The 20,503-nt window shown below is 44.1% G+C and overlaps 2 protein-coding genes across 2 annotated transcripts; both read left to right on the forward strand.

Annotated features, from left to right (window-relative positions):
- Positions 1-105: 105 nt before the first annotated feature.
- Positions 106-9,482, forward strand: LOC147058311 (mitogen-activated protein kinase 1). Its single transcript, XM_085908780.1, has 9 exons — positions 106-449; positions 3,731-3,913; positions 4,231-4,420; positions 4,484-4,600; positions 5,416-5,530; positions 5,618-5,749; positions 6,037-6,146; positions 6,221-6,354; positions 6,774-9,482. Exons 1-8 carry the CDS (start codon positions 307-309, stop codon positions 6,335-6,337), a joined length of 1,107 nt encoding a protein of 368 aa, XP_085764906.1. The 5' UTR covers positions 106-306; the 3' UTR covers positions 6,338-6,354; positions 6,774-9,482.
- A 2,018-nt stretch (positions 9,483-11,500) lies between these two features.
- LOC147058312 (protein yippee-like 1) lies at positions 11,501-19,378 on the forward strand. The gene is made up of 5 exons (XM_085910682.1): positions 11,501-13,027; positions 15,209-15,497; positions 15,764-15,807; positions 16,047-16,155; positions 16,559-19,378. Exons 2-5 carry the CDS (start codon positions 15,381-15,383, stop codon positions 16,646-16,648), a joined length of 360 nt encoding a protein of 119 aa, XP_085766808.1. The 5' UTR covers positions 11,501-13,027; positions 15,209-15,380; the 3' UTR covers positions 16,649-19,378.
- The last annotated feature ends 1,125 nt before the right edge of the window (positions 19,379-20,503 follow it).

Genomic DNA, 20,503 nt, shown 5'->3' on the forward strand with positions numbered 1-20,503 from the left:
CAGAATCGACAGGTCGTCCAGAAGCAGGAAAAGGTGTGTGTGTGTGTGTGCGGGGGGGGTATGGGGTGGGTCACGTGACCGTGGTTATTTCCTGCTGCACTCACTCGCTTTGCCCGGCCCCCCACCACTCCATCGCAGCTCCTCAGCGGCGCTGTGTGCACTCCTCCTCGGACTCGCTCACACGCTCGCCCCCCAAGGCCTCGGTCGAGCACCACACGGACTCAAAAATCATCAGTTTCCTCATCCTTTCTGATTTAAACTAAGTTGGAGGGATAGAAAAGAACAAGAACCCCACCTGTGCTCATTATGGCGACAGCGGCGGTGTCTGTCCCGGCCGGTGGCCCCAGCCCTGGCCCGGGGACCGAGCTGGTGCGCGGGCAGGCGTTCGACGTCGGTCCTCGGTACAGCAATCTGTCCTACATCGGCGAAGGAGCCTACGGCATGGTGTGGTGAGTGAAGCCGCGCACCCCGAAGCCACCTTACATAAGTCAAGAAGCTGTTGTCGCCGGAATACACCTCTGGTTAGCCCATTAGCTTAGCCACACGGCTAAATGCTATGTTTGGTTTGCTAGCCGCCGCTGCTATCTCGTCAAATCTCGTCTAATTAAACGATTCATTCTGTCACATGACATCAATTTTGCGTCGCTTCTATATTTACCTGGACATAGCGACAAATGTATCAATTCAAATCACTAAACCTGAACGCGTTTTATTTTGTTTAACATTTCGAGCAATCAACAGATTTCCTTGTTGAGAAAAAAGTGATTTAATCGCTGCCGCTCAGTATTGCACACGTACGCATATATATATATATATATATATATATATATATATATATATATATATATATATATAGTTGCCAGGTACAATCAAACATTTTTACTTGTATACAATGAAAGTATATCAGAAATCAATACAAGTGGATTGAATGTTGGTATTATCCACTTTTATGATTTTAAGTATAAGAGAAAGCATACTCGTGTGTAGTCTTGATGTAGGTTTGTGCCCGTTACCATCGCCACCAACATGAGCACAAACACACACACCCCCCCCCCCCCCGAAAATATAGATTATGTTTGTGTAGGGCTACTTGATGTGCATTGCTGATTTAACGCACTCAAATGTAACAATGCTCATTGTAGTCCTCTCGCTGCTACGATGAAGGATGGATGGATGGATTGGGGGATGGAGGGATGGATGGATTGGGGGATGGAGTGAGGGATTTGCCTCAAAATCGTTTATGGCAAATTCCAGCATCACTCGAAACGAATTTGAAAGTGCCGAGTCGTTTAAATCTGGATTTTCCCATTTTTGTCTCCTCTCTCGCTCTCATCTAAAGTTTTGTTCGAAGCAAAGTTGTCTTTCGAGGTTGACAGTTGACTTGTTCATCGAAGCGTTATCGCGACGGTTATCTTTACGAGCGCGGGCACGTTAAACTGTCCCCTGCGTGTCCCGCCATCGATCTTCTGAATATGATGTCACCGTAACATTTATGTTTGGCCAAAACGATTGACTCAATGATAAAAATGTTGATAATTTTCTTCAAAAGTGCCTTTTTTTTACCTTTCCACTTCTCTTTGTTATCGTGATGCACGATATTGTTTTCCGATATGATCCGCTGTGGACTGGATCAAATCTAGGTATCGGCGCTGTCTAACGTCACTCGTAACATAATTTTCATGGAGTGAAAAGGACCAGCCGGATTACGCAATGGCAACAAGTCCCTCGTGACAAAACAGGGCAAGATTGTTAAAGGGGTTGAAAAGCCATCCGGAATGATCCTCAAGTCCAAGTGCCGACGCGTGGCACCCCCCTGCCATCATCTTGAACGGCCTCGTCTCCGTGGCAACCAATCTACCGGTGACATGGTTAGCTCCGCCCTCATGGCCAATGACAAGAGACGCGTTATCTGGACTTTAACGGCGCTGACGAGAAGGTGGCAAGGTAACAAAGTCAACCCACTTAAACGTAAAGCACAAAGTCTGTTTACAATATCCTCAACTCACTTCAAGATGCAGTAGCCACGAGATGGCGCCAAATAACTGCTTTTGTCTGAGTGGAGCTCCTCAGCTTGCTTGAAATGTTTCTTCGGCACCAAGGTGCCGGCGAAGAGTGGCAAAGCATTGCAGACAAATTCGCTTTACTCCCTTCAACATAGTTGCTCGCTACCGCACGTGGCTATTCGGGTTTTGCCGCTACATTTCACGGATGCGTCGTCTTGTGCAGCGTTCAAAGCCTCCGCACGGCATTGGACTCCTCGGTGTCCCTTTTGTTGGCTCTGACCTATCCCCCCCACCCCCATTTCGTCATGGTAACAGTGTCATTACATAAGGCGACGGCAAACGCGGCGCGAAACCTTTGCATTCCCGTCTCCATGGCAACACTGCAGCGGACTAAGAAGCAGGAAATTTGACGGGACTGTCATCGTTGCTGGGCCGGAATATAGTGAAAGGGAACATTGTCACAACGTCAGTCGCTTGGTGTCTGAATAACATGCATTAGTTTGCATCCATGACGTTTCAGTTGCACTCTACCCCCCAAAAAATATTGTTTCAAATCTTGTATCATTTTATCTTTATCTTACGTTGTGTTAATGTGGGGGAAAAAATGGCCAAATTAGAAAAGGGGTCATATCCTGATGAATCGGTTGGATGTTAAAAAGCAAAAGTTGTGTTTTGCCGCTATCAGGTGTATCATTTGCAAGGCAACGATTTCACTTTTTGTGTCAAGCAGCGGTTTGTCACACACTCTGAGCATTACGTGCACATTTTGCAGCTCTGATTACTTTTTTGTCTTGCATGTGCTTCTGTGTCATTCTTGAAAGTGGCCAATCTTCCACCGGCCTCGCCCACGACGCTTGCGTCACGACTCGGCTAAATTCGGAGAGCCCTATTTTGTCTCTTGGAACCCACTGGATTCCTTGTTGGAATTGGTTTTGAGCGTATTTGATGAGGAGATGGACACAAGGAAATGGTCACGAATTTCATTCAATCGGAAAGGAAAATGCTACATTGGGAGAGTGAGAAAATCCCCAACGTCCACTGAAATGCATTTGTTACTTTGTGTGTCAGATTAGTTTGAATTCATCAGCTCATAACAACGTTCAAAAGATGAATGTGTTAACACCGTGCCCAGTGCAGCACACACGGCCGTCAGAATCTTGCAGCTCTGCCTCCCACGTGCGAGCACAGACACACACACACACACACACACACACACACACACACACACACACACACACACACACACACACACAGGCGCACATTCCTCAGAGCCAAGTGGAAAGGAAGGTCAGTCACATTTCCCTGGCAGAAGGCTGGCATGCCGCTGTTTACATTGGCTTGTCACCATGGCAACTGCTTTTCTTCTGTTACACAATGTGGGCGTTCTTTGCTCTCCATAGCGTAAAAAAAAAAAGAAACTACACAACTATTGCGCATTTACACACGTTTCAGGTCACTCTGGAAGACCGATACAAATGAGACGTACTAAAGCACAATTATTTAACCGGGCAAGCTTTTAGTTTGTTGCGCGGCTCCTTTGTCAAACTGTACAAAAATACAAGATGTCGACTGAAAGTGAGGTCAAGCTGCCCTCGTCTTGGGCTCTCGTTACGAACGGAACTTAACCGAAGTCCCAAAACGAGGGAGCCGCGACCTCGAAGGGCCACGCGGGCCCCACGGCCCGGTGACGTCGCTTCCGCTCCACGCCATTAACGATTTTTCCGCAGCTCGGCGTACGACCGTGACAACAAGCTTCGCGTGGCCATCAAGAAGATCAGCCCCTTCGAGCATCAGACGTACTGCCAGCGCACACTGCGCGAGATCAAGATACTGCTGCGCTTCAAGCACGAGAACATCATCGGAATCAACGACATCATACGCACGCCCACCATCGACCAGATGAAAGATGTGTATCCTTGACCCGCTACTTTCCACACCCCCTTGTTTGTATCGCTCAATTCATCAAATAATCGGATAGAGAAGAGTATTAGGACAGGAATGGGGGAATATTCGCTGCTGCGAGTATTTTGACAATTTGAAGTCAAAACGAGTTGTCCAAAGAACAACTGGAACGGCTCCTCCTTCTGGATGGCTCCCTCCCCCATCCTGAAGGATGAGCCCAACGGGAAATCGCTCGCGGGTCTTGGCAGATGACACAAAAGCCAACTTGGCCCGAACGGTGATTTATAGTGTCCTTTGCGGAGGCTTCCTCAACGACGTCTCTCAGCTACATCGTGCAGGACCTGATGGAGACGGACCTGTACAAGCTGCTGAAGACGCAGCACCTGAGCAACGACCACATCTGCTACTTCCTCTACCAGATCCTGCGAGGCCTCAAGTATATCCACTCGGCCAACGTCCTGCACCGCGACCTCAAGCCCTCCAACCTCCTGCTCAACACCACTTGCGATCTCAAGGTAGGGCCCACTGTCTTCTGCCGCCGTTTTTTTGCATCCTCCTCACCCCGCCCGCTCTCTCAGATCTGCGACTTCGGTCTGGCCCGCGTGGCCGACCCGGACCACGACCACACGGGCTTCCTGACGGAGTACGTGGCCACACGCTGGTACCGAGCGCCCGAGATCATGCTCAACTCCAAGGTACGCGCTCGTTTTCCGATTGAACTGGGAGGAAAGGTGAAAATGGATTTTGGCAAATCTCGTCTGCACATTGTTCTTCTGCCTGACACCCAGCAAGGCCACCAGAGCCATGGTTTCATATTCATCTTTCTCTTTGCGCTGACTAAGAAAAGTCCTTCAGTCCGCTTGTTTGGTCCGGACCAAAGGCGGACTTAATATTTTTGTTTTGGTGCGGTTCCTATTCAGACTGTACATTTTGCAAGTGAAGTATACACACCACGCTTGTGGCGATCCGCGCTCCAATTGGACCGCAATGACCAGGGCGGCACACAGAGCACAGACCCGGAAATGGTGGAAAACATGAGAGTCCTACACGCTGCATTCCCGCTCTGCATATTTGTGCTGTTTCCATTCACACCTGAAGCGAACCGCACCAGGGTTTGTTTGGAAACGAACCGAGACCACTTCAAAAAGTCGGCCTCGGTCCGTTTCTTTTATCCGCACCGGGATTCGTTTGGGTGTCTTCACACTTGCACAAAAAAGCTCCGAACCAAGCGTGACAGTTGAGCCCCGGTCCGTTTAAAGCGGACCAAACAGTCGGGTCTGAATGCACCCTGATGGACTTTTGAGAAACAAGGAAATACACTGATGCGTCTTGCCCAAAGTGCTGCCTTTATCGCAGACAAAGGCTTTATGGCTTTCTTGGAATGGCTCTGTCGTCAATAAAATCTCCCAAAAGATATTAAGCATGTGCATGACATGTTTCGGTCAATCCTAGTCCATTGCGCGCATCTGACGTCTTTTTTCAACCGTCCTGCATTGGGCATGACTCTCAGGGCTACACCAAGTCCATCGACATCTGGTCGGTGGGCTGCATCTTGGCTGAGATGTTGTCCAACCGGCCCATCTTTCCCGGGAAGCACTACCTGGATCAGCTCAACCACATTCTGGGTCAGGCCAATATTTTGTTTGCTTGCTTAGCCCTCGTCTCCATGTCTTCTCGACTATCCTGACACAAACCTTCTTGTCGTTCTTCAGGTATCCTGGGCTCGCCCTCTCAGGAGGACCTCAACTGCATCATCAACATTAAAGCCAGGAACTATTTGCTTTCTCTGCCGCTGCGCTGCAAAGTACCCTGGAACCGCCTCTTCCCCAACGCTGATGCCAAAGGTCTGACAGAACACACAGAGGGATGCAAAAGTCCTCAACGGGCTGCCTCACCATAGCAGGAGACTTGGTTTTCTTTGACTGCTTTGTGCCATTCACGCTGAATGGTGGCCATTGATTATTTTAACTGTCTTCGTCGTCGTGCGACTTACATAATTCCTGTTGCGTTGCCGATGGCATTTTTGCACAAAGCTAAAGGCTGTTCTCAAGCGTGTTTGTGATTGCTGTGGCTCCCTCTTGTGGACAGTTGGCTTTATTGCAATTGTTTTTGTGCTGTCTTTTTCTGTCAGCATTGGATCTGCTGGACAAAATGCTAACCTTCAACCCCCACAAGCGGATTGAGGTGGAGGAGGCCCTGGCGCACCCTTACTTGGAGCAATACTACGACCCCACCGACGAGGTGAGTGACGGACGCCTCGCACGACAAACGGTAAGCGTTCACTCCCCGGTGTTGACGTTGGCGTTTGGCCACAGCCCGTGGCGGAGGCACCGTTTAAGTTTGACATGGAGCTGGACGACCTCCCCAAGGAGACTCTGAAGGAGCTCATCTTTGAGGAGACAGCACGCTTCCAGCCCGGGTTCCGGTCCTAACGCTTCACCCCAGCCAGGTCAGGAAATGGCTTTGGAATGCCTTGCAGCAAGGCTACGCAATGGCTGAGCTATTTTTTTTAAAGCTATTTTCAAATATGACACGATCTACATTGAATCATCAAAATGTACGTATTACCAACCAAATACACATTTTTAATATTAATTAAAGAAACAAGATAAGGCCAGTTCAATACATATACAACCAAGTCTTTTTTTTTTTTTTTTTTTTTTTTTGCCACATAACACTTAAAGCTTTAAAAGGTCCCTAAAATGACATTGTCAAATCCTATGAACCTTCAAGGCAGCATTTCAATCGACCTCGGGCAGGTGGACATTTTCATGTGTTGCAAAATGTTGTCGCTTTGGATCACTATCGATGAAAAGAGTAACACCACTCTTTGTTTTTTTTTTGTTGTTTTTTTTTTTCATCCTGCAGATGATTCCTCACCGCTGCCCCACCCCACCCCACCACACTGTTATCGCTGTGTTTTTGTTTTATTACATCCGGATTTGCTTCCCAAAATTTTTGGCTGTTGCTCATCAAGTCCACTTTGCTCAGGAATGGCGTCATGAATCAATCAGTTTGTCGTTCCAGGATGTGGGAGACTGCTTTGGGGGCTTGGCTTTTGGGGGTCCATCGCAGCTTCGGGTGATATATTTTTGTTCTTTTTTTTTTTCTCCATCCACACTTCCTTTAAAAGGCTTATTTTTGGATTGTCATCTGCACATCACGCAGCCCCCCCCCCAAAAAAAAGAGCCATTTATGCAAAGAGTCGACATTATCAGCCAGAAAAAAAAGCCATGGTTCTCATACAGAATTTTGTACATGAAGCTTCTGCTTAGCCTCTGTGGGTTAGCACGGAATGGTCTTAATGTGTTTGGAAGGGGAAAAAAAAACACACCCCATAGTTTATCCTTTCTAAATAGTCCAATATAGTCATATTTAATATGAGAAGACAAGTGTGTGCCCCTTCTGCATGACTGTTAGCAGCTGTGTATAGAAAGAGCGTGTCGAGTGCCACGCGGTCCTTCACCATTTCGCCTCCAACAAGGTGCTTCAGTGGCCTGATTTTGACCCCCCCCCCAGCCACACACAAACACCATTTTGATCCCACGGCCATTATGAGATGTCGAGATCTGCATTCTGCTGTCCGCTAATTACGGCACGTAAACTCTTGAAGCAAAGGGAAAAAAAGTCCAGCTCTGCTCCATTTTTTTATTTTTCATACAGCACTTTAAACTGGCAGCTACGCAACTAACTGTGCGAGTATAGTTTGAGGACTGTCGCAAATGCAGGGTATAAACTCCAAAGGCTGTAGGTTCTGTTCAATATTTAAAAGTAGGGCTTCAAATTAGATGCTTTCTCAGGATGGCTTTGGGATGCTGTTTTTTCCTCACAGCCACGAATGCAGCACCGACATCAGTTTGCTCAATAGTAGTTTAGTGACCCTTGAGAAATCAAGCAAATTGAACCCAAAAGAATTTGAGTCACATTTTTTTTTAAACACTCTTGAAATTGAACCCCTGAGAACTAGAGTGGACTGACCCAAAGTTTGTCATTTTGCCATCGTTTTGAAATGACCTAAGTGTGGAGTTAGCCAAATCTGTGTGGCTCAATTAGCCCACAGCTAATTAGCTGCAGTTCTTGTGGCTAATCTATCTGGAAAACCTTTTCTTGCAAATAAAGCTTGCAAGTGCTTGTTGGCGCTAATTCATTTGCTATTCTGCTTCCCCAAAAACACAAACGCAGCAGAAAAACTAACAATCTGCATTGTGACCACATTCACTTTGAGCTAGCTGCCAGCTAGATAGCGAACTAGCTAAGCCGGGTTTATTGGTATTATTTGGTTTGTAATGCTGCTTTCCCTCCGAACACAAATGTAGCAACCTAGCAAGTTTGTTTTTAGAGGTGCTGGTTTTACCCCAAATGAACTCAACTTTGTTGACAATACACATGTGGTATCAGCTGACAGCTAACTAGCTAGCCTGTAGGCGATCCTTGTTACTAATCTGTTTTGCACAGCGTTAGATGTGTTTTTTTCCCCCACCCTTCACAAATTGCAAATGCAGCACAAAGACACTATTTAACTTTGTATTTTGGTTGTCGTTTTTACCCCAAACATAAACGAGATCGCAACGTTTTATCTGACAACATACTTGGAGTAACATGCCATGCTACGCCTGCGAGCGCTCCATGTCGCTAATCTCCTACATTTTTACAAATAGCTTCAATCAAATAGGTATGGCCTTGCCATTAATGAAAGGAAACAGCTGACTTTAACTGCTTTTGTACTTTGTTTGCAGATAGATAGATAGATAGATAGATAGATAGATAGATAGATAGATAGATAGATAGATAGATAGATAGATAGATAGATAGATAGTGGCAGCGGCGGCCTGTAGGTGTGTATTTTTTTGGGAGGGGGGGGGGTGCGTTCAAAGGCACCGGGAAGCAGCAGCGTTGGAACGGTTTGTGTGCTGATCAGCGCTTGTGCTCCGTTCTTTTGTCTGTTTGTGCCTTCTTTGACAATTCCATGTGCAGCTTCTGATGTGATCAATCAAAGAAAAAAAAAGAGCTTTGTACATTTGAAAAGATTTGTTGCCACTCGTGTGTGTGCGTGTGCTGGTTTGTGTGTATGCTTGCGCGGTTTGTGAAGAAAAACATCTATTTTATTTTTTTCCCTCCCTTTTGTGCAGATATTTTTATTGTCCAATGAGTGTTTTGATTCTATCAGAAACTAAATGATCTCGTTGCCTCACCATGTTTTGATTGTTTGTGAAGAAAGATAAAGATTTTTTAAAAATTAAAAAAAAAAAAAATTTAAAAAAAAAAAAAAAGGTCCCACTATTGTTTTTAAAGGTGCGTCCGCCTCAAATTTTCCATGGTTTTGGTTTTGTTTCTTGGGTCAGTTTTATTTTGCTACTGTGTGAAGAATTTTGCTTTTATTGTTGAAGACTGTTTTTAAAAAGTGAATTATTCAATGTTTTTTGAAAGCCAGGAAAAAGAAAAATTAAACACACTATTGAAGAGACTGGATCACACAACAATCAACATGTACACTGTTGCCAAACAGTTTTCTCTGGAGCAAACAATTCTTGGTGTATTAAATTAGAAAATTATCAATAAAAACATGTTTTACCCCAATAGTGCCAATGGATTATTTTTCATTGTGTACATTCGTGATTCTTTTCAAGACTGGAAGTAAAAAAAAAAAAAAAAAAATCTTTATTTTTTTTGAGGGGGTGGGGCAAAAGAATAAAATATTGTACACAGTCACTCTTATCTTGTGGCCTATAGAATATTGGTACAAGAAATATTTAAAATCAAATACATAGGTTTCACATAATTTATACTAATTCATATTTAAATCCCACGACAGGTCAAACTGACCCAAATTCTGCAATCTACCAGGTAAAACTGAAATGTAATCAAAAGTAAAGAGAATGTGAACCTTTTTTTATTTTTTATGTAATATTTTCCAAATGAAACTGAAAATGTTTTTTAAAAGTCTGATTAAACTACTGGGAATAAACATTGGGCTAAGAACAACCTGTGGGGGGAAAAAATCAAAATAAATGAATTATGGAGATTTTCTTTAGGGGTCCTCGTTATAATCCTAAACCCGCCATGTGTGCAATACAGTAAATTAGGATTAAGCGCTATATAAGTCAACTTGATTAGAAATTGCAGTATTAGTGTTTCAATCATACTTTCCTTTATGTTTTTTGTCCTGCAAAATACATCAGTGTTGTGACACTTGTAATATTGTGACATTAAAATACTTTACTCATCTCAAAATAGATGATATAATTAATTCAAAGGGCGCAATTGCGAACGTCCCAAAAGTCGTATGTTTGATGACAAAATGACTAACGATAAACTCTAAATTAAAAACAATGACGTCAGTTTGTGTTGACTTGAGATCCAACCACGTGGTAGTAACGCAACACGCTTAGCCACTGACGCGCCCTGACGTCGGGCACGTGTCATTTCTCGGCGGCGCGCGCAGTCGAAATCAAGCCAAACTCATTTGCCTTTTGTTCTCTGCTTTGGATTGGCTGTCTGCTTTCCAGCCCCGCCCCACCACGCCGTTTTCGGCTATTCGTCGCAACATTGAATAAGCTTGGCTACTGCTGCCATCACGGTCCTCGACAGAACTCGGAGATTGTCGTTTTATCATCACAACTACTACACAAAAGAACGTTTATTGCAACACAACGACCACATGATGCGCAGTGACGTTATCTTGAGGCCAGGAAAGCAGAGAAAGGAGGTTATGACTGAAACATAGCAACCAGCTGTAAACGGTGGCGAGAGCTAGCGTCCGTAAAAGACGTTAACATCCCACTATATTAAAAGTTCTTCATGGAATAGGTTAGTTTAAGGGTCATTTTAAGCCACTCGAAAACTACATTCCAGTGGGTATTGAAAAAAAGTTGATGTTTTCGCATTACAAGTTGATCCAGGAAATTCCCCACGGCACTTAAAGGCAGCACAAGCATGAGAAATTAAAGCTGCTTTATTTGCACTTTTCCGCCAAGTTTTGCGCCACAGCCCTTGCGTTATTTTAACATCTCGTCGCTGTCACGATGCGCCTTGTTGCTGTTTCTCTGAATTATTGATCATCGGAGGCCGAAGCAGAAAAACAAACCCCGCGGATTCCGTCACAGCTCATGGCCGAGAGAGAGGCTCCCTCGTCCCGCCTGACAACCCGCCTGCTGCCACCCGTCCGCGAGGATCCACCAGCCAACCAAGTATCATCCCAGCGCCAGGCCGCCTTACATGACCGGCAAGTCGGCCTAGACTGACTGGCTGCTGCAGCCTGCATGGGACGGTGATTCTACACTACGTGCGGGGCTCCCCGGGAGTCAACGAGTGTTTTTCGGGGGTGAGTGACCTGCTTTGGAGGAGACGCTCGCCAGTCATTGAACATCTCATGATGGTCCATGAACGTCTCACGATTGCAGATCGTTTTGGTTAACGACGTTGTCGCTGTTTTGTTGAATAATTCATGGTTGTTGTTTTTAGAGACAGTCATTTTATATGTTTTTAACAAAACAGACACGTCAATGCCATAGATTTTGTTATTGTTTTGGTCTTATGAGAAGCAAATCGACGCTGTCCCTGCGGTGTGGTGTTTATGTGCGGCTCGTCCCTCTCCCCACTGCTGCTGTTTTCATTGATGTCAGTCAGTCAGCTGCTCAACAACAACAAAAAAACGCGTTCGTCCAATACTGACGTCATTGGCACGACGGATGTGCTGTTTTTTTTTTTCGTCTGTTTTCATTGGAATCGCTTGCGTGAAGTAAAAACGTCCCCAGCACAAGTATGAGGCGTTTCATCGATTGAGCCTTTCTAAAATTAACCCAGTGTGCGTGCGCGTGCGCGTGCGTGACTTTAAAGTGACCTCAACCAGCTTTCTGCTCATGAGTGATTAAATATGACAGCCAATTTTTTTTTTTAACCAATGACGTTCCTCTTTTCCCCCACAAATTTGATTTTGCGACTAATGAGCTGTGATTTTAAACAAAACGACACGAGGCAGGAAAAGTAGCATTATTATTGTACCTGATATTCACATTCTCGTCTTGTATTTATTTACACATCCGGGTACCTGCCTACCTGCCCACCCCTCTCTCCCCCACTTGATACGTCACGTCACATGGGAAATAATCATACCAGTAAACACAACCACTTGGAATGCTCGAAAATATCACCGCAGCTAAATTATGTGTATAAAATGAATCATACATATCTAAAATGTCCACTTTTTGACCATGTGTAAGACAAACCCTATTTAATAATTACATCTTAATCTTACTGAAGGTCAACAAAACAACAAACAAAATCCCAACATGGAATAAATTATTTGTATTATTATTATTATTATTTTAATCACCTATCTGGGGATAGGTGAATCTTCTTATTAAAATGAATATTATACCGTTTTTCTTCCTCATACGATAACTTGACGGCCATACACAGCTGCGTTACAGTTTTCACTGTTATTAGTTGTTTATTTTTAGGTTTTTATTCCTCTCAAATCTTGACGTGAATAAATATGTATGCATCTTGTCCACCAATATCCATCCATCCATCTTCTTCCGTTTATCCGGGGTCGGGTCGCGGGGGTTCATTTTACGAATAAGAGCAATCATGATAATCAGATTAACAATATGAATTTTTTAGAATATGGGGCACGTCCGACAATTAAAAGCAGTTATAAATAAATGAATACAACTAAATAACTGTTCAAAATAACTACCATTAATGTGAAGATAGTAATATTTAAGTGTAGCTAAGAAAGAAGAAAAAAAAGCAGGATGTTCCGGGGGTTAAAAAAAAAATCTCAATGCGTAGCTTTCCATCTTTCCCAGGGGGACGTGAAGGCAGCGCCGCTATTGATTGGACAGTGTGGCCGTCAATCATCTTTGCAGCGCCCTCCCGCGTGGGTGACGTTTTTGTGCCAAAGCGGTCAGACCAGTGCCAGACGTGCACAACAAAAGACAACAAAAGCACGCGTGGGGGCCAAAATGCGAGCACGAACCCGACACACTTCCACACATGGACAGGAATCGAACACGATGACTTTTACGAGGAGATTGTGACGAGTCGACAACAAGGAGCTTGTGTTGCGTTCGGGTGTTTACGAACTCGACAGGCTGTCGTCCTTCTCAACAAACATTCAGGTGCGTGACAACACTTATTAGAAATCAGTGTTGTTGTTTTTTTTTTTTTGTATTTTCGGAAAATCATCCGAGAAATACAACTAAATGTGTGCTGTCGTGGCGGCGTCACGGGTCTGGAGACAAGTTGTGAAAAACCATCGCGCTGTTGCTCCGAGCCGAATTGTCGTCAAGGAGTTGACACAAAAGAGTCGAAAGTACGCGAGTTTTTTGTTGATTGAAATCTTGATTGGTGTCGTGGGGCAGAGAGGCTTTTGTCTGCACTTCTCATGCGAGTGCGCTCGCTTCTTTATTTGCTCTGATCGCTTCCTCTCTTTTTTCCCCATTCTTGCCTGTGCTACAAACAAAAGAAGCAACAAGGCAATGAAAACCAATGAGCTATTGTTTGTGATCATGCAGTTTAATATGGTAGCATTGTTGTCTTGACTAAATAGACGCTGACACAACCTGAAAAACCGTATTTTGTAAAAAAAAAAAAAAAAAAAAAAAGCAGCAGAAAGAAATAGAGCCGCTTCGGTGTGACGACAAAACTTAAAAAAGCTCGTCAAGAAAGGTGGTGTGGGGTCGTAGAGGCTTCAGGTACCTGAACCATGATTGGGAAAAGCATGTTGCGTTGTTGCCTTTTTACCAGCTCACTTTCTTCTCTTAGTATATTTCTTTCTTACCTGCAAGACGAATTAAATGTCGTGTTCAACATAGCAGGTTAACACTGTTGTTAAACTTGTAAGTTTTATGAATTATAATAATAATACATTTACAGGTGTCTTGAGTTGCCCAAACCGTGCTGGGTCTTACGTTTTGTTGCCAGTTTCTCTTTATGTTTTTGTTACTTTTGCCACCCCAAAATTAACGTGACATAACATGACAAATGACACCCAAAAAAAAAAAAGAAAAAAACCCACACACACATACCTATTTTGTTAACAAAATGCGCTTCGTGCATCTTAGTGGTATGTGGGGGGTGTACTTTTTTGCCACCTGAAGCAATTCATCAGGCTTTTCCCTTACCTTAGCAAAATAAAGAGGCGACAAATTAAAATCCATAAAAAAAAACCTGTCTTTGGTGTCGACGTTCAACCCGTATTTAAACATGTTGAGGAGAGCGTGGTCAATTAAGTAAACAAAGGTGTTGTATAGTCGCGGATCCGACTATTACAAAAAACAACAGCCTTTTTATTGACAAATAATCACCCGACGCGTTTTGTAAACATGTTTCGTGTTGAGCGAGAAGTCGAAAAAGTTTCCATGGATTTTTTTAACTTGAGTTTTGAGCCAGTGTTGTTGCGAGTGTGACTGCGCAGGCGCAGAAGCCTTTGTCATCGCAGACGGTGAGCAGGAGTGCGCGAGGATTAATTAAGGTGGGCTAATTAGATGAAGAGATGAGAGCTGTCTGACACACATGCAAACACAAGCACACGCAAGCGTCTATTGACCGCTTTTGTGTGAGTGTGTGCGCGCCACGTCTACTTCCCGTTGAGGTCTTTTGTTTGATGTCTGCCTTTTTCTCCCCTATGCAAACAGTTTCCAATTCACTGAAAACGTGTTTGTCTTGTCAGGCACAAGAACAGTGTAATTTATTTAAAAAAAAAAAAAAAAAAGCATGAACAAAGCAAGTTAGTTTTGTCATTACTTTCCTGCACCCGCGAAAAAACCTTCACAAAGTTAATTTCACCATCATAGTCACTAAATCAACCTGAGATCTCTACATACATCCGTTTCTGTCTGTAATTTTTTTTCTCGTGGTAACTAAACAAAAGGAGAAAAATGAGAAACAGCGCCGTCTGTAGACGGCCGAGGGCCAGTCAACAACAAGAAGACGTCATAGTCCCGCCCTCACGAGTTTGATTGACAGCAGTTCCGTGAATGCTTGGCCGCGTCTCTTTGTGTCGTTGGGTCATGAGGATTAATTGACTACCTTCACATGATTGTACTGTATTATTTTGTAAACCTGTAATTGCGGAATCTCTCAGAAGTTCTATTCTTTTGGTACTAATAAATTCCCTTCCATCCATTTTCTGTACCGCTTGTCTCCACGGGGTCGCGGGTCATCGGACAGCAGGCCAATCGCAGGGCACGCCGAGACCAGCAACATCACTGAGGCGCTCGACGTGTTTGGCGATGTCGCGACACTTTTTGGCGACACGACAAAGCCGGCATCACGTGCTACTGTTGTGTCCCATCCAGGACGCAGGTGCAATTTCCAGGCGCGGCGTCGGCGTGGAGCTGCCACGCGCCCGAGCCCACCGGCACCACGACGGCCCTGGCTTGGATCCTCCGGTGTCTGTTCTGCCAGCAAGTCCAGCGGAGCTGCAACCCGTCCGGCCCAGACGCCGGCGAGGAGTCGCAGCCCCCGGACATGGTCAAGATGACCAAGTCCAAGACTTTCCAGGCCTACCTGCCCAGCTGCCACCGCACCTACAGCTGCATCCACTGCAGAGCGCACCTGGCCAACCACGACGAGCTCATCTCCAAGGTATCCCGGCCGAGCTTTCGAGACAGATTTAGTTTTGAGGTCGGAGACGAGGGACGTGGTTCCAAAGCGCCGTCGCTGCTTTCAAGAAGCGCCGGCCGGGGTTTTCAATCAACCGGGCTCACAGCTTCAACTTGGGCTTTGTGAATCAAGTTTGGCTTTTCGCGCTCAGGTTAAGATTTAAAACCGCGTTTGTGCCGCGATGGAGCGGGAAAATGGGGGCGGAGCGAGCGTTACGTGTTAACGTGACCCTCTTTTGTCTCTTTCAGTCATTTCAAGGAAGCCAAGGAAGAGCGTATCTCTTCAACTCTGTGTAAGTGGCACACGCACGTCCATCACCACACGCTTACCCCCAAAATCACTTTCACGGTTGGCGGCGGCCATTTTGACTCGCTAAAAAGACATCCGTGTTGGTTCCAAGTGGTGATTTTTTCACGTTCAATTTGGTCTTTTCTGGGCCTCCTCGAAATGTCTTGAAAATTCAGCGGCCAAACTTTGCAATGTGAAATTTGGTGAGCCAACATCTTATTTGACGTCGTCTGCGCTTGACAGGGTGAATGTGGGCTGCGGTCCGGCTGAGGAGCGGGTTCTCCTCACGGGTCTTCACGCCGTGGCCGACATCTACTGTGAAAACTGCAAAACCACCTTGGGCTGGAAATATGTGAGTTGTCACGCACGCTGTCAGCACGGGACGCTTTTTTTGCTCTTTCGACCATCTGTCTCCGCATCCATACGTGACGACAACAAAAACCTTTCTCTCGGTAAAAAACAAAATCTCATTTTGGGCCTGCCATTCATGACTTTATTGTCACATGGAAGAATAAAAAAAAGTTATTTTATTCATGATACATTTCACTTGATTGACTTTTATGCTGCCAAACATTAGAATCTGCCGAAAAAATAAAACAATCGATGAGGATTCCCAATTCAAATGAGTTTTTTTTTTTTTTTTTTAAAGCAACTTGCAATTGTGGCTAAGCTAACACGGGCATTCGTAAATGTTTTCTTGTAAAACAAGGAAAGCGTCGCCAGTGTGGCTAAGCTAACGATAGCTTGTGTTTCAGGAGCACGCCTTTGAGAGCAGTCAGAAGTACAAAGAGGGAAAGTTCATCATCGAGCTGGCTCACATGATCAAAGACAACGGATGGGAATGACTCTTGGAGGCTCACTTGTTTAACGGCGACCTCCGCTTGACCCCCTCCCACCCATACCCAGGATTGTGACATCATCACGCCGCAGGAGGCAAGACTGCTCTGAAGCAAATCATTGTGTCATTGTGGCTTACCGCAGGACAATGATGGACCACTTTTTTTTTTTAACCTTAGCCGCTAAGCGGTTAGCCTCTACGCATCATTTTTTGTTTTGTTTTTTCATGTGATGTGTTGCAAGCTTGGACACAGTTTTGATGTAGCAGGGGTGAAGGAGCTAACATGGTTTGCAATCTCGTAGGCTAGCAAGTTAGTGAGCTAGTGCATGGGCGCTGGGTTTTATTTGCGATATTTACCCCAATCTACTTTTTCTTTGGTGTTTTCGTTTCCAAATTTCAGATCATATTACAAAAATGTCAAAGCAGTATTTATCTACCATAAATATATTAAATGATGCGTGTATAATATATGCATATGTATTGACATATGCATATGCATAGATGTTTGGGTAATTGGAGAGTGGCTGGTCCCATGCGAAATTGATTGCAGTTCCATAGAAAGAAGCTATTTAATGCGTCTGTGATACATTTATCAAATGATTTATATTCTATACTCGGTCAGTGTCTTTAGCCGCTTTGCTCACGTATGTGTTTTGCACTTTCCCGAGGCTTCACGTCAGCTTGGAGGTCAAACCACAACGTTACTCTCATGAGGTTTTCTCGCTTTTTACCATTTCTGGGATGATTGACCGTAAACGTTCTACAACCTGTGGTGGCTACATTTTGCCTTTTTTTTTTTCTCCAAATGACCGATGACCAACAGTTTGGATGTTCTCATTTCAATAAGGACGGTAACATTTTGTCTTTTGGAGACAGACCTGTTTGAGTAATGATGGAATCTTGAATTTTTTATTTTCTTAGTTTTGACGCTGCTTTTAAGCGATCAATGTTTTCTGACGGCACCTTTTCTCGTTTGGCTTCTGTGACGGACGGCTTGGTTTTCACAACATTTTTCTTTCAATTCTGATGATTGGAAAAAAAATTCCAGTTCTTTCAGTTCAGAAATATCCATAATATTCCTTTTTCTTATTTATATATATTGAATATAATATATAGAAATTCACCTAAGATATATTGTTGTTCAATCGCTCCCTTTTAATATTCTGCTAGAGTGATGACAGATGCAAACTACCCACGTTTTAGTTTTTCTGTGAGCTCTCTCTCTCTGTCTCAATGTCGTTTTTTGTAATAATAGACAAACCATCAGGACATTATCCTATTTTGCTTTTGTGACGTTCGACATTTGATTGTTTTTAGTTATGCTTTGACATTTTAATCAATTCAATTTAATTGCTTGTGTGATGGACAATCACTTTGATTTTCATTTGCGACTTTTTGTTCTTAACGTGGACCGTTCTGACTTGTTTTCATAGGAACAGACAAAATCATTAGTTTCGTTTTGGGATAGTTCTGACTTTGCTCATTTTACAGTTTTAATGGTGGACAGACATTTGTAAAATGACTTGTGGTTTATATATGGGAAGATGGCTATTTTTTTTTTTTTCATTGTATGGTGGCATTTTCTTTATCTCTTTCATGATGGATCGTCATCATTCAACGGTTTGACTTTTGTGATGAGCGACAGCTTTCAGTGCACTTTACAATCTGTATGATTTGATCGCCTTCGGCTTCCTAGCTACAACCAATCTCACGCCTTTGCAACAAAAAAAACTTTGTTGTGTTGTGCAGTGCAGAACCCTTTCCCCCCCTCCTGTTGAGTCAAAAGTATAAAGACGCAACATCCACTTGTGCACATTTGGCTAGATGAGAAGAGATTGATTACTTTGCCGGCGAAGGTCAGTCCACTTACGCCGCCTTTTGTTTTTGTTTAGCATTAGCAAACTCTACTCAAACGACAAAGCGCGGAGACATTGTCCCTCGTTTTTTTACACAGTGATGTCATATGTAAGCTTTTTAGAAGTATGTTTCTATTGGCTTTTTTTTCTTCCTGTTCTGACCCCAACTTGAAGCACTTTGGTGTCTGTGTGCGTACCATGCGTGCGTGTGAAGCTAGGCCACTTTTGTTTACTTTGCCTGCTAGCTTAGCTTCTTTATTTAGCGCTGGCATTGGATGTCAAGGGCGAGCTGGAAACTTTGCCGTCATCTCGCAGCAACGGCCATTTTAAGTTTGCTTTGTTGGCGCGCACGCTTGATTGTATTTCCTGTTATTTATTCACATCGTGCTGGCCTAAGCAGTTTAGTTCCCAAATCAGGGCTCCCTGCTGGTTTTTTTTTTTTCTTTCCAATCATCCTTAAAAACAAAAAAGTTTTGTTCGCACTGCTTGTCAAGTTCAAGTCCTCGCGTCCTCACTGAGCTGGAGTGGTCCAAGGAGGCAAAACACTGCATTCAACTCGTGAAAAAGGGTCACGGACTGGAAAATCTCCCTCCGGCAAACTCTCTACAGTGTATTCGTTCTAAAAGTCGGAATCCGGGACCGTCATGTAACCGTTTGGTTTACCACGGTGGTCAAGAGAAGCGTTCACCTGGCAAGCCCAGGAATGGGCTCCATCTTGTATATCTGTCATGTCTCGTTCGTGCCTGTTGACTTGCGTTTCTTCTCGGGATGATTCCGACACTGCTTTTGATTTGATTTGCTTTGCATTCTGGCTCAGTAGACCGATCATGTCACGCATCGTCTCTTTTCACTGGTGTAAACGATCTGATACCACAATAAATTTTCAATGCTATTAACTTGCTGAGCTGTCATTAAAACAGACGAGTGTCGCTCACTCACGTTTTCACATTTCAACGAGGGTTAGGCTTTCAGTCAGTTTTTCAACTAAGCTAAGGTTTCAAAGTAGAGGTTGAAACTAGGGCTAGGATTTTAAAAAAGGATTAGTGCTTCAAAGTAATCTTTCAAACTAGGTTAAGGGTTTCAAAGTAGGTATAGCACACATTGATCGCAGTTTGGGTGAAAATTGGACCGACTCCTTGGTTTTACCCAAAACAACCCAACAATTGGGTTTTCTGCAACCCAAAGTTGGGTCACCTCTGCGGGCTTTTGCAAATAAGTGGGCATAAAATAAATCCTGCAAATATTGGAATTTGCTGCTGCCAAACTACAAATATGCACGGGCTGTGGTTTGATGTTTTAGTATTACCATTCACCGCTAGATGGCAGGAGAAGGATATTTGCAACGTTTGTGAGAGAGATGTGTGGGAGATTTCCTATCTTATAACGCTTTTTGTTCCAAATAATAAGTTCATGGTAAATGGCGTCATTGACTGCCATGTCTGAGGCATTTTATGCAACCCTGCTCCAACACGACTTCTTTGATTTATTATGACTCATTTGTCCCCCTCATCCAAAACATCTCCCGCTGCAACTTGAATTGTAGAGGTGGAGCGCATTTTGATGGATGGACACGTAAAAAGGCTTGCTCCACGCAAACCAAGCACCCACCCGAAGATTCTTCAGCAGAGTGCAATATTCATTTCATATATTGTAAATTGAGTCATTCACTCAAAGTATGCTCAAAATTACGTCAACTTCTTCAGAATAATAAAAGTACAATAATCCCTCGTTTATTGCGGATAATTGGTTCCAAGACCACGCGCAAAATGTGAAAATCGGCGAGACCTCCAAGACATCTCGCGTGGGGAAAGAGGCCCCTTCACTTTATCAAATCTGGCCCTCCTTGCAAAAAAGTTTGGACACCCCTGCCCTACACCACCAGCGAATCCCTTGCTCAATGGAACTCGGGCGTTTGACTCAAACGCTCCAATGGCAGGTGAGGGCCACTTCCGCTTCTGGTAAGAAGTGTAAAAAAAAAAAAAAGGCTAAGGGTTGCCATAGAAACT

Source organism: Syngnathus leptorhynchus, chromosome 4, assembly GCF_054491065.1.
Source record: "Syngnathus leptorhynchus isolate UIUO chromosome 4, UIUO_Slep, whole genome shotgun sequence".
NCBI classification, from domain to species: domain Eukaryota; kingdom Metazoa; phylum Chordata; class Actinopteri; order Syngnathiformes; family Syngnathidae; genus Syngnathus; species Syngnathus leptorhynchus.

Coding starts and splice junctions, on each gene's coding strand:
- LOC147058311 (XM_085908780.1), top strand. CDS start 307: ATGGCGACAGCGGCGGTGTCTGTCCCGGCCGGTGGCCCCAGCCCTGGC. Junction 4,601..5,415: donor AGATCATGCTCAACTCCAAG/GTACGCGCTCGT, acceptor CATGACTCTCAG/GGCTACACCAAGTCCATCGA. Junction 6,147..6,220: donor ACTACGACCCCACCGACGAG/GTGAGTGACGGA, acceptor GTTTGGCCACAG/CCCGTGGCGGAGGCACCGTT.
- LOC147058312 (XM_085910682.1), top strand. CDS start 15,381: ATGGTCAAGATGACCAAGTCCAAGACTTTCCAGGCCTACCTGCCCAGC. Junction 15,808..16,046: donor GCGTATCTCTTCAACTCTGT/GTAAGTGGCACA, acceptor TGCGCTTGACAG/GGTGAATGTGGGCTGCGGTC. Junction 16,156..16,558: donor CCACCTTGGGCTGGAAATAT/GTGAGTTGTCAC, acceptor CTTGTGTTTCAG/GAGCACGCCTTTGAGAGCAG.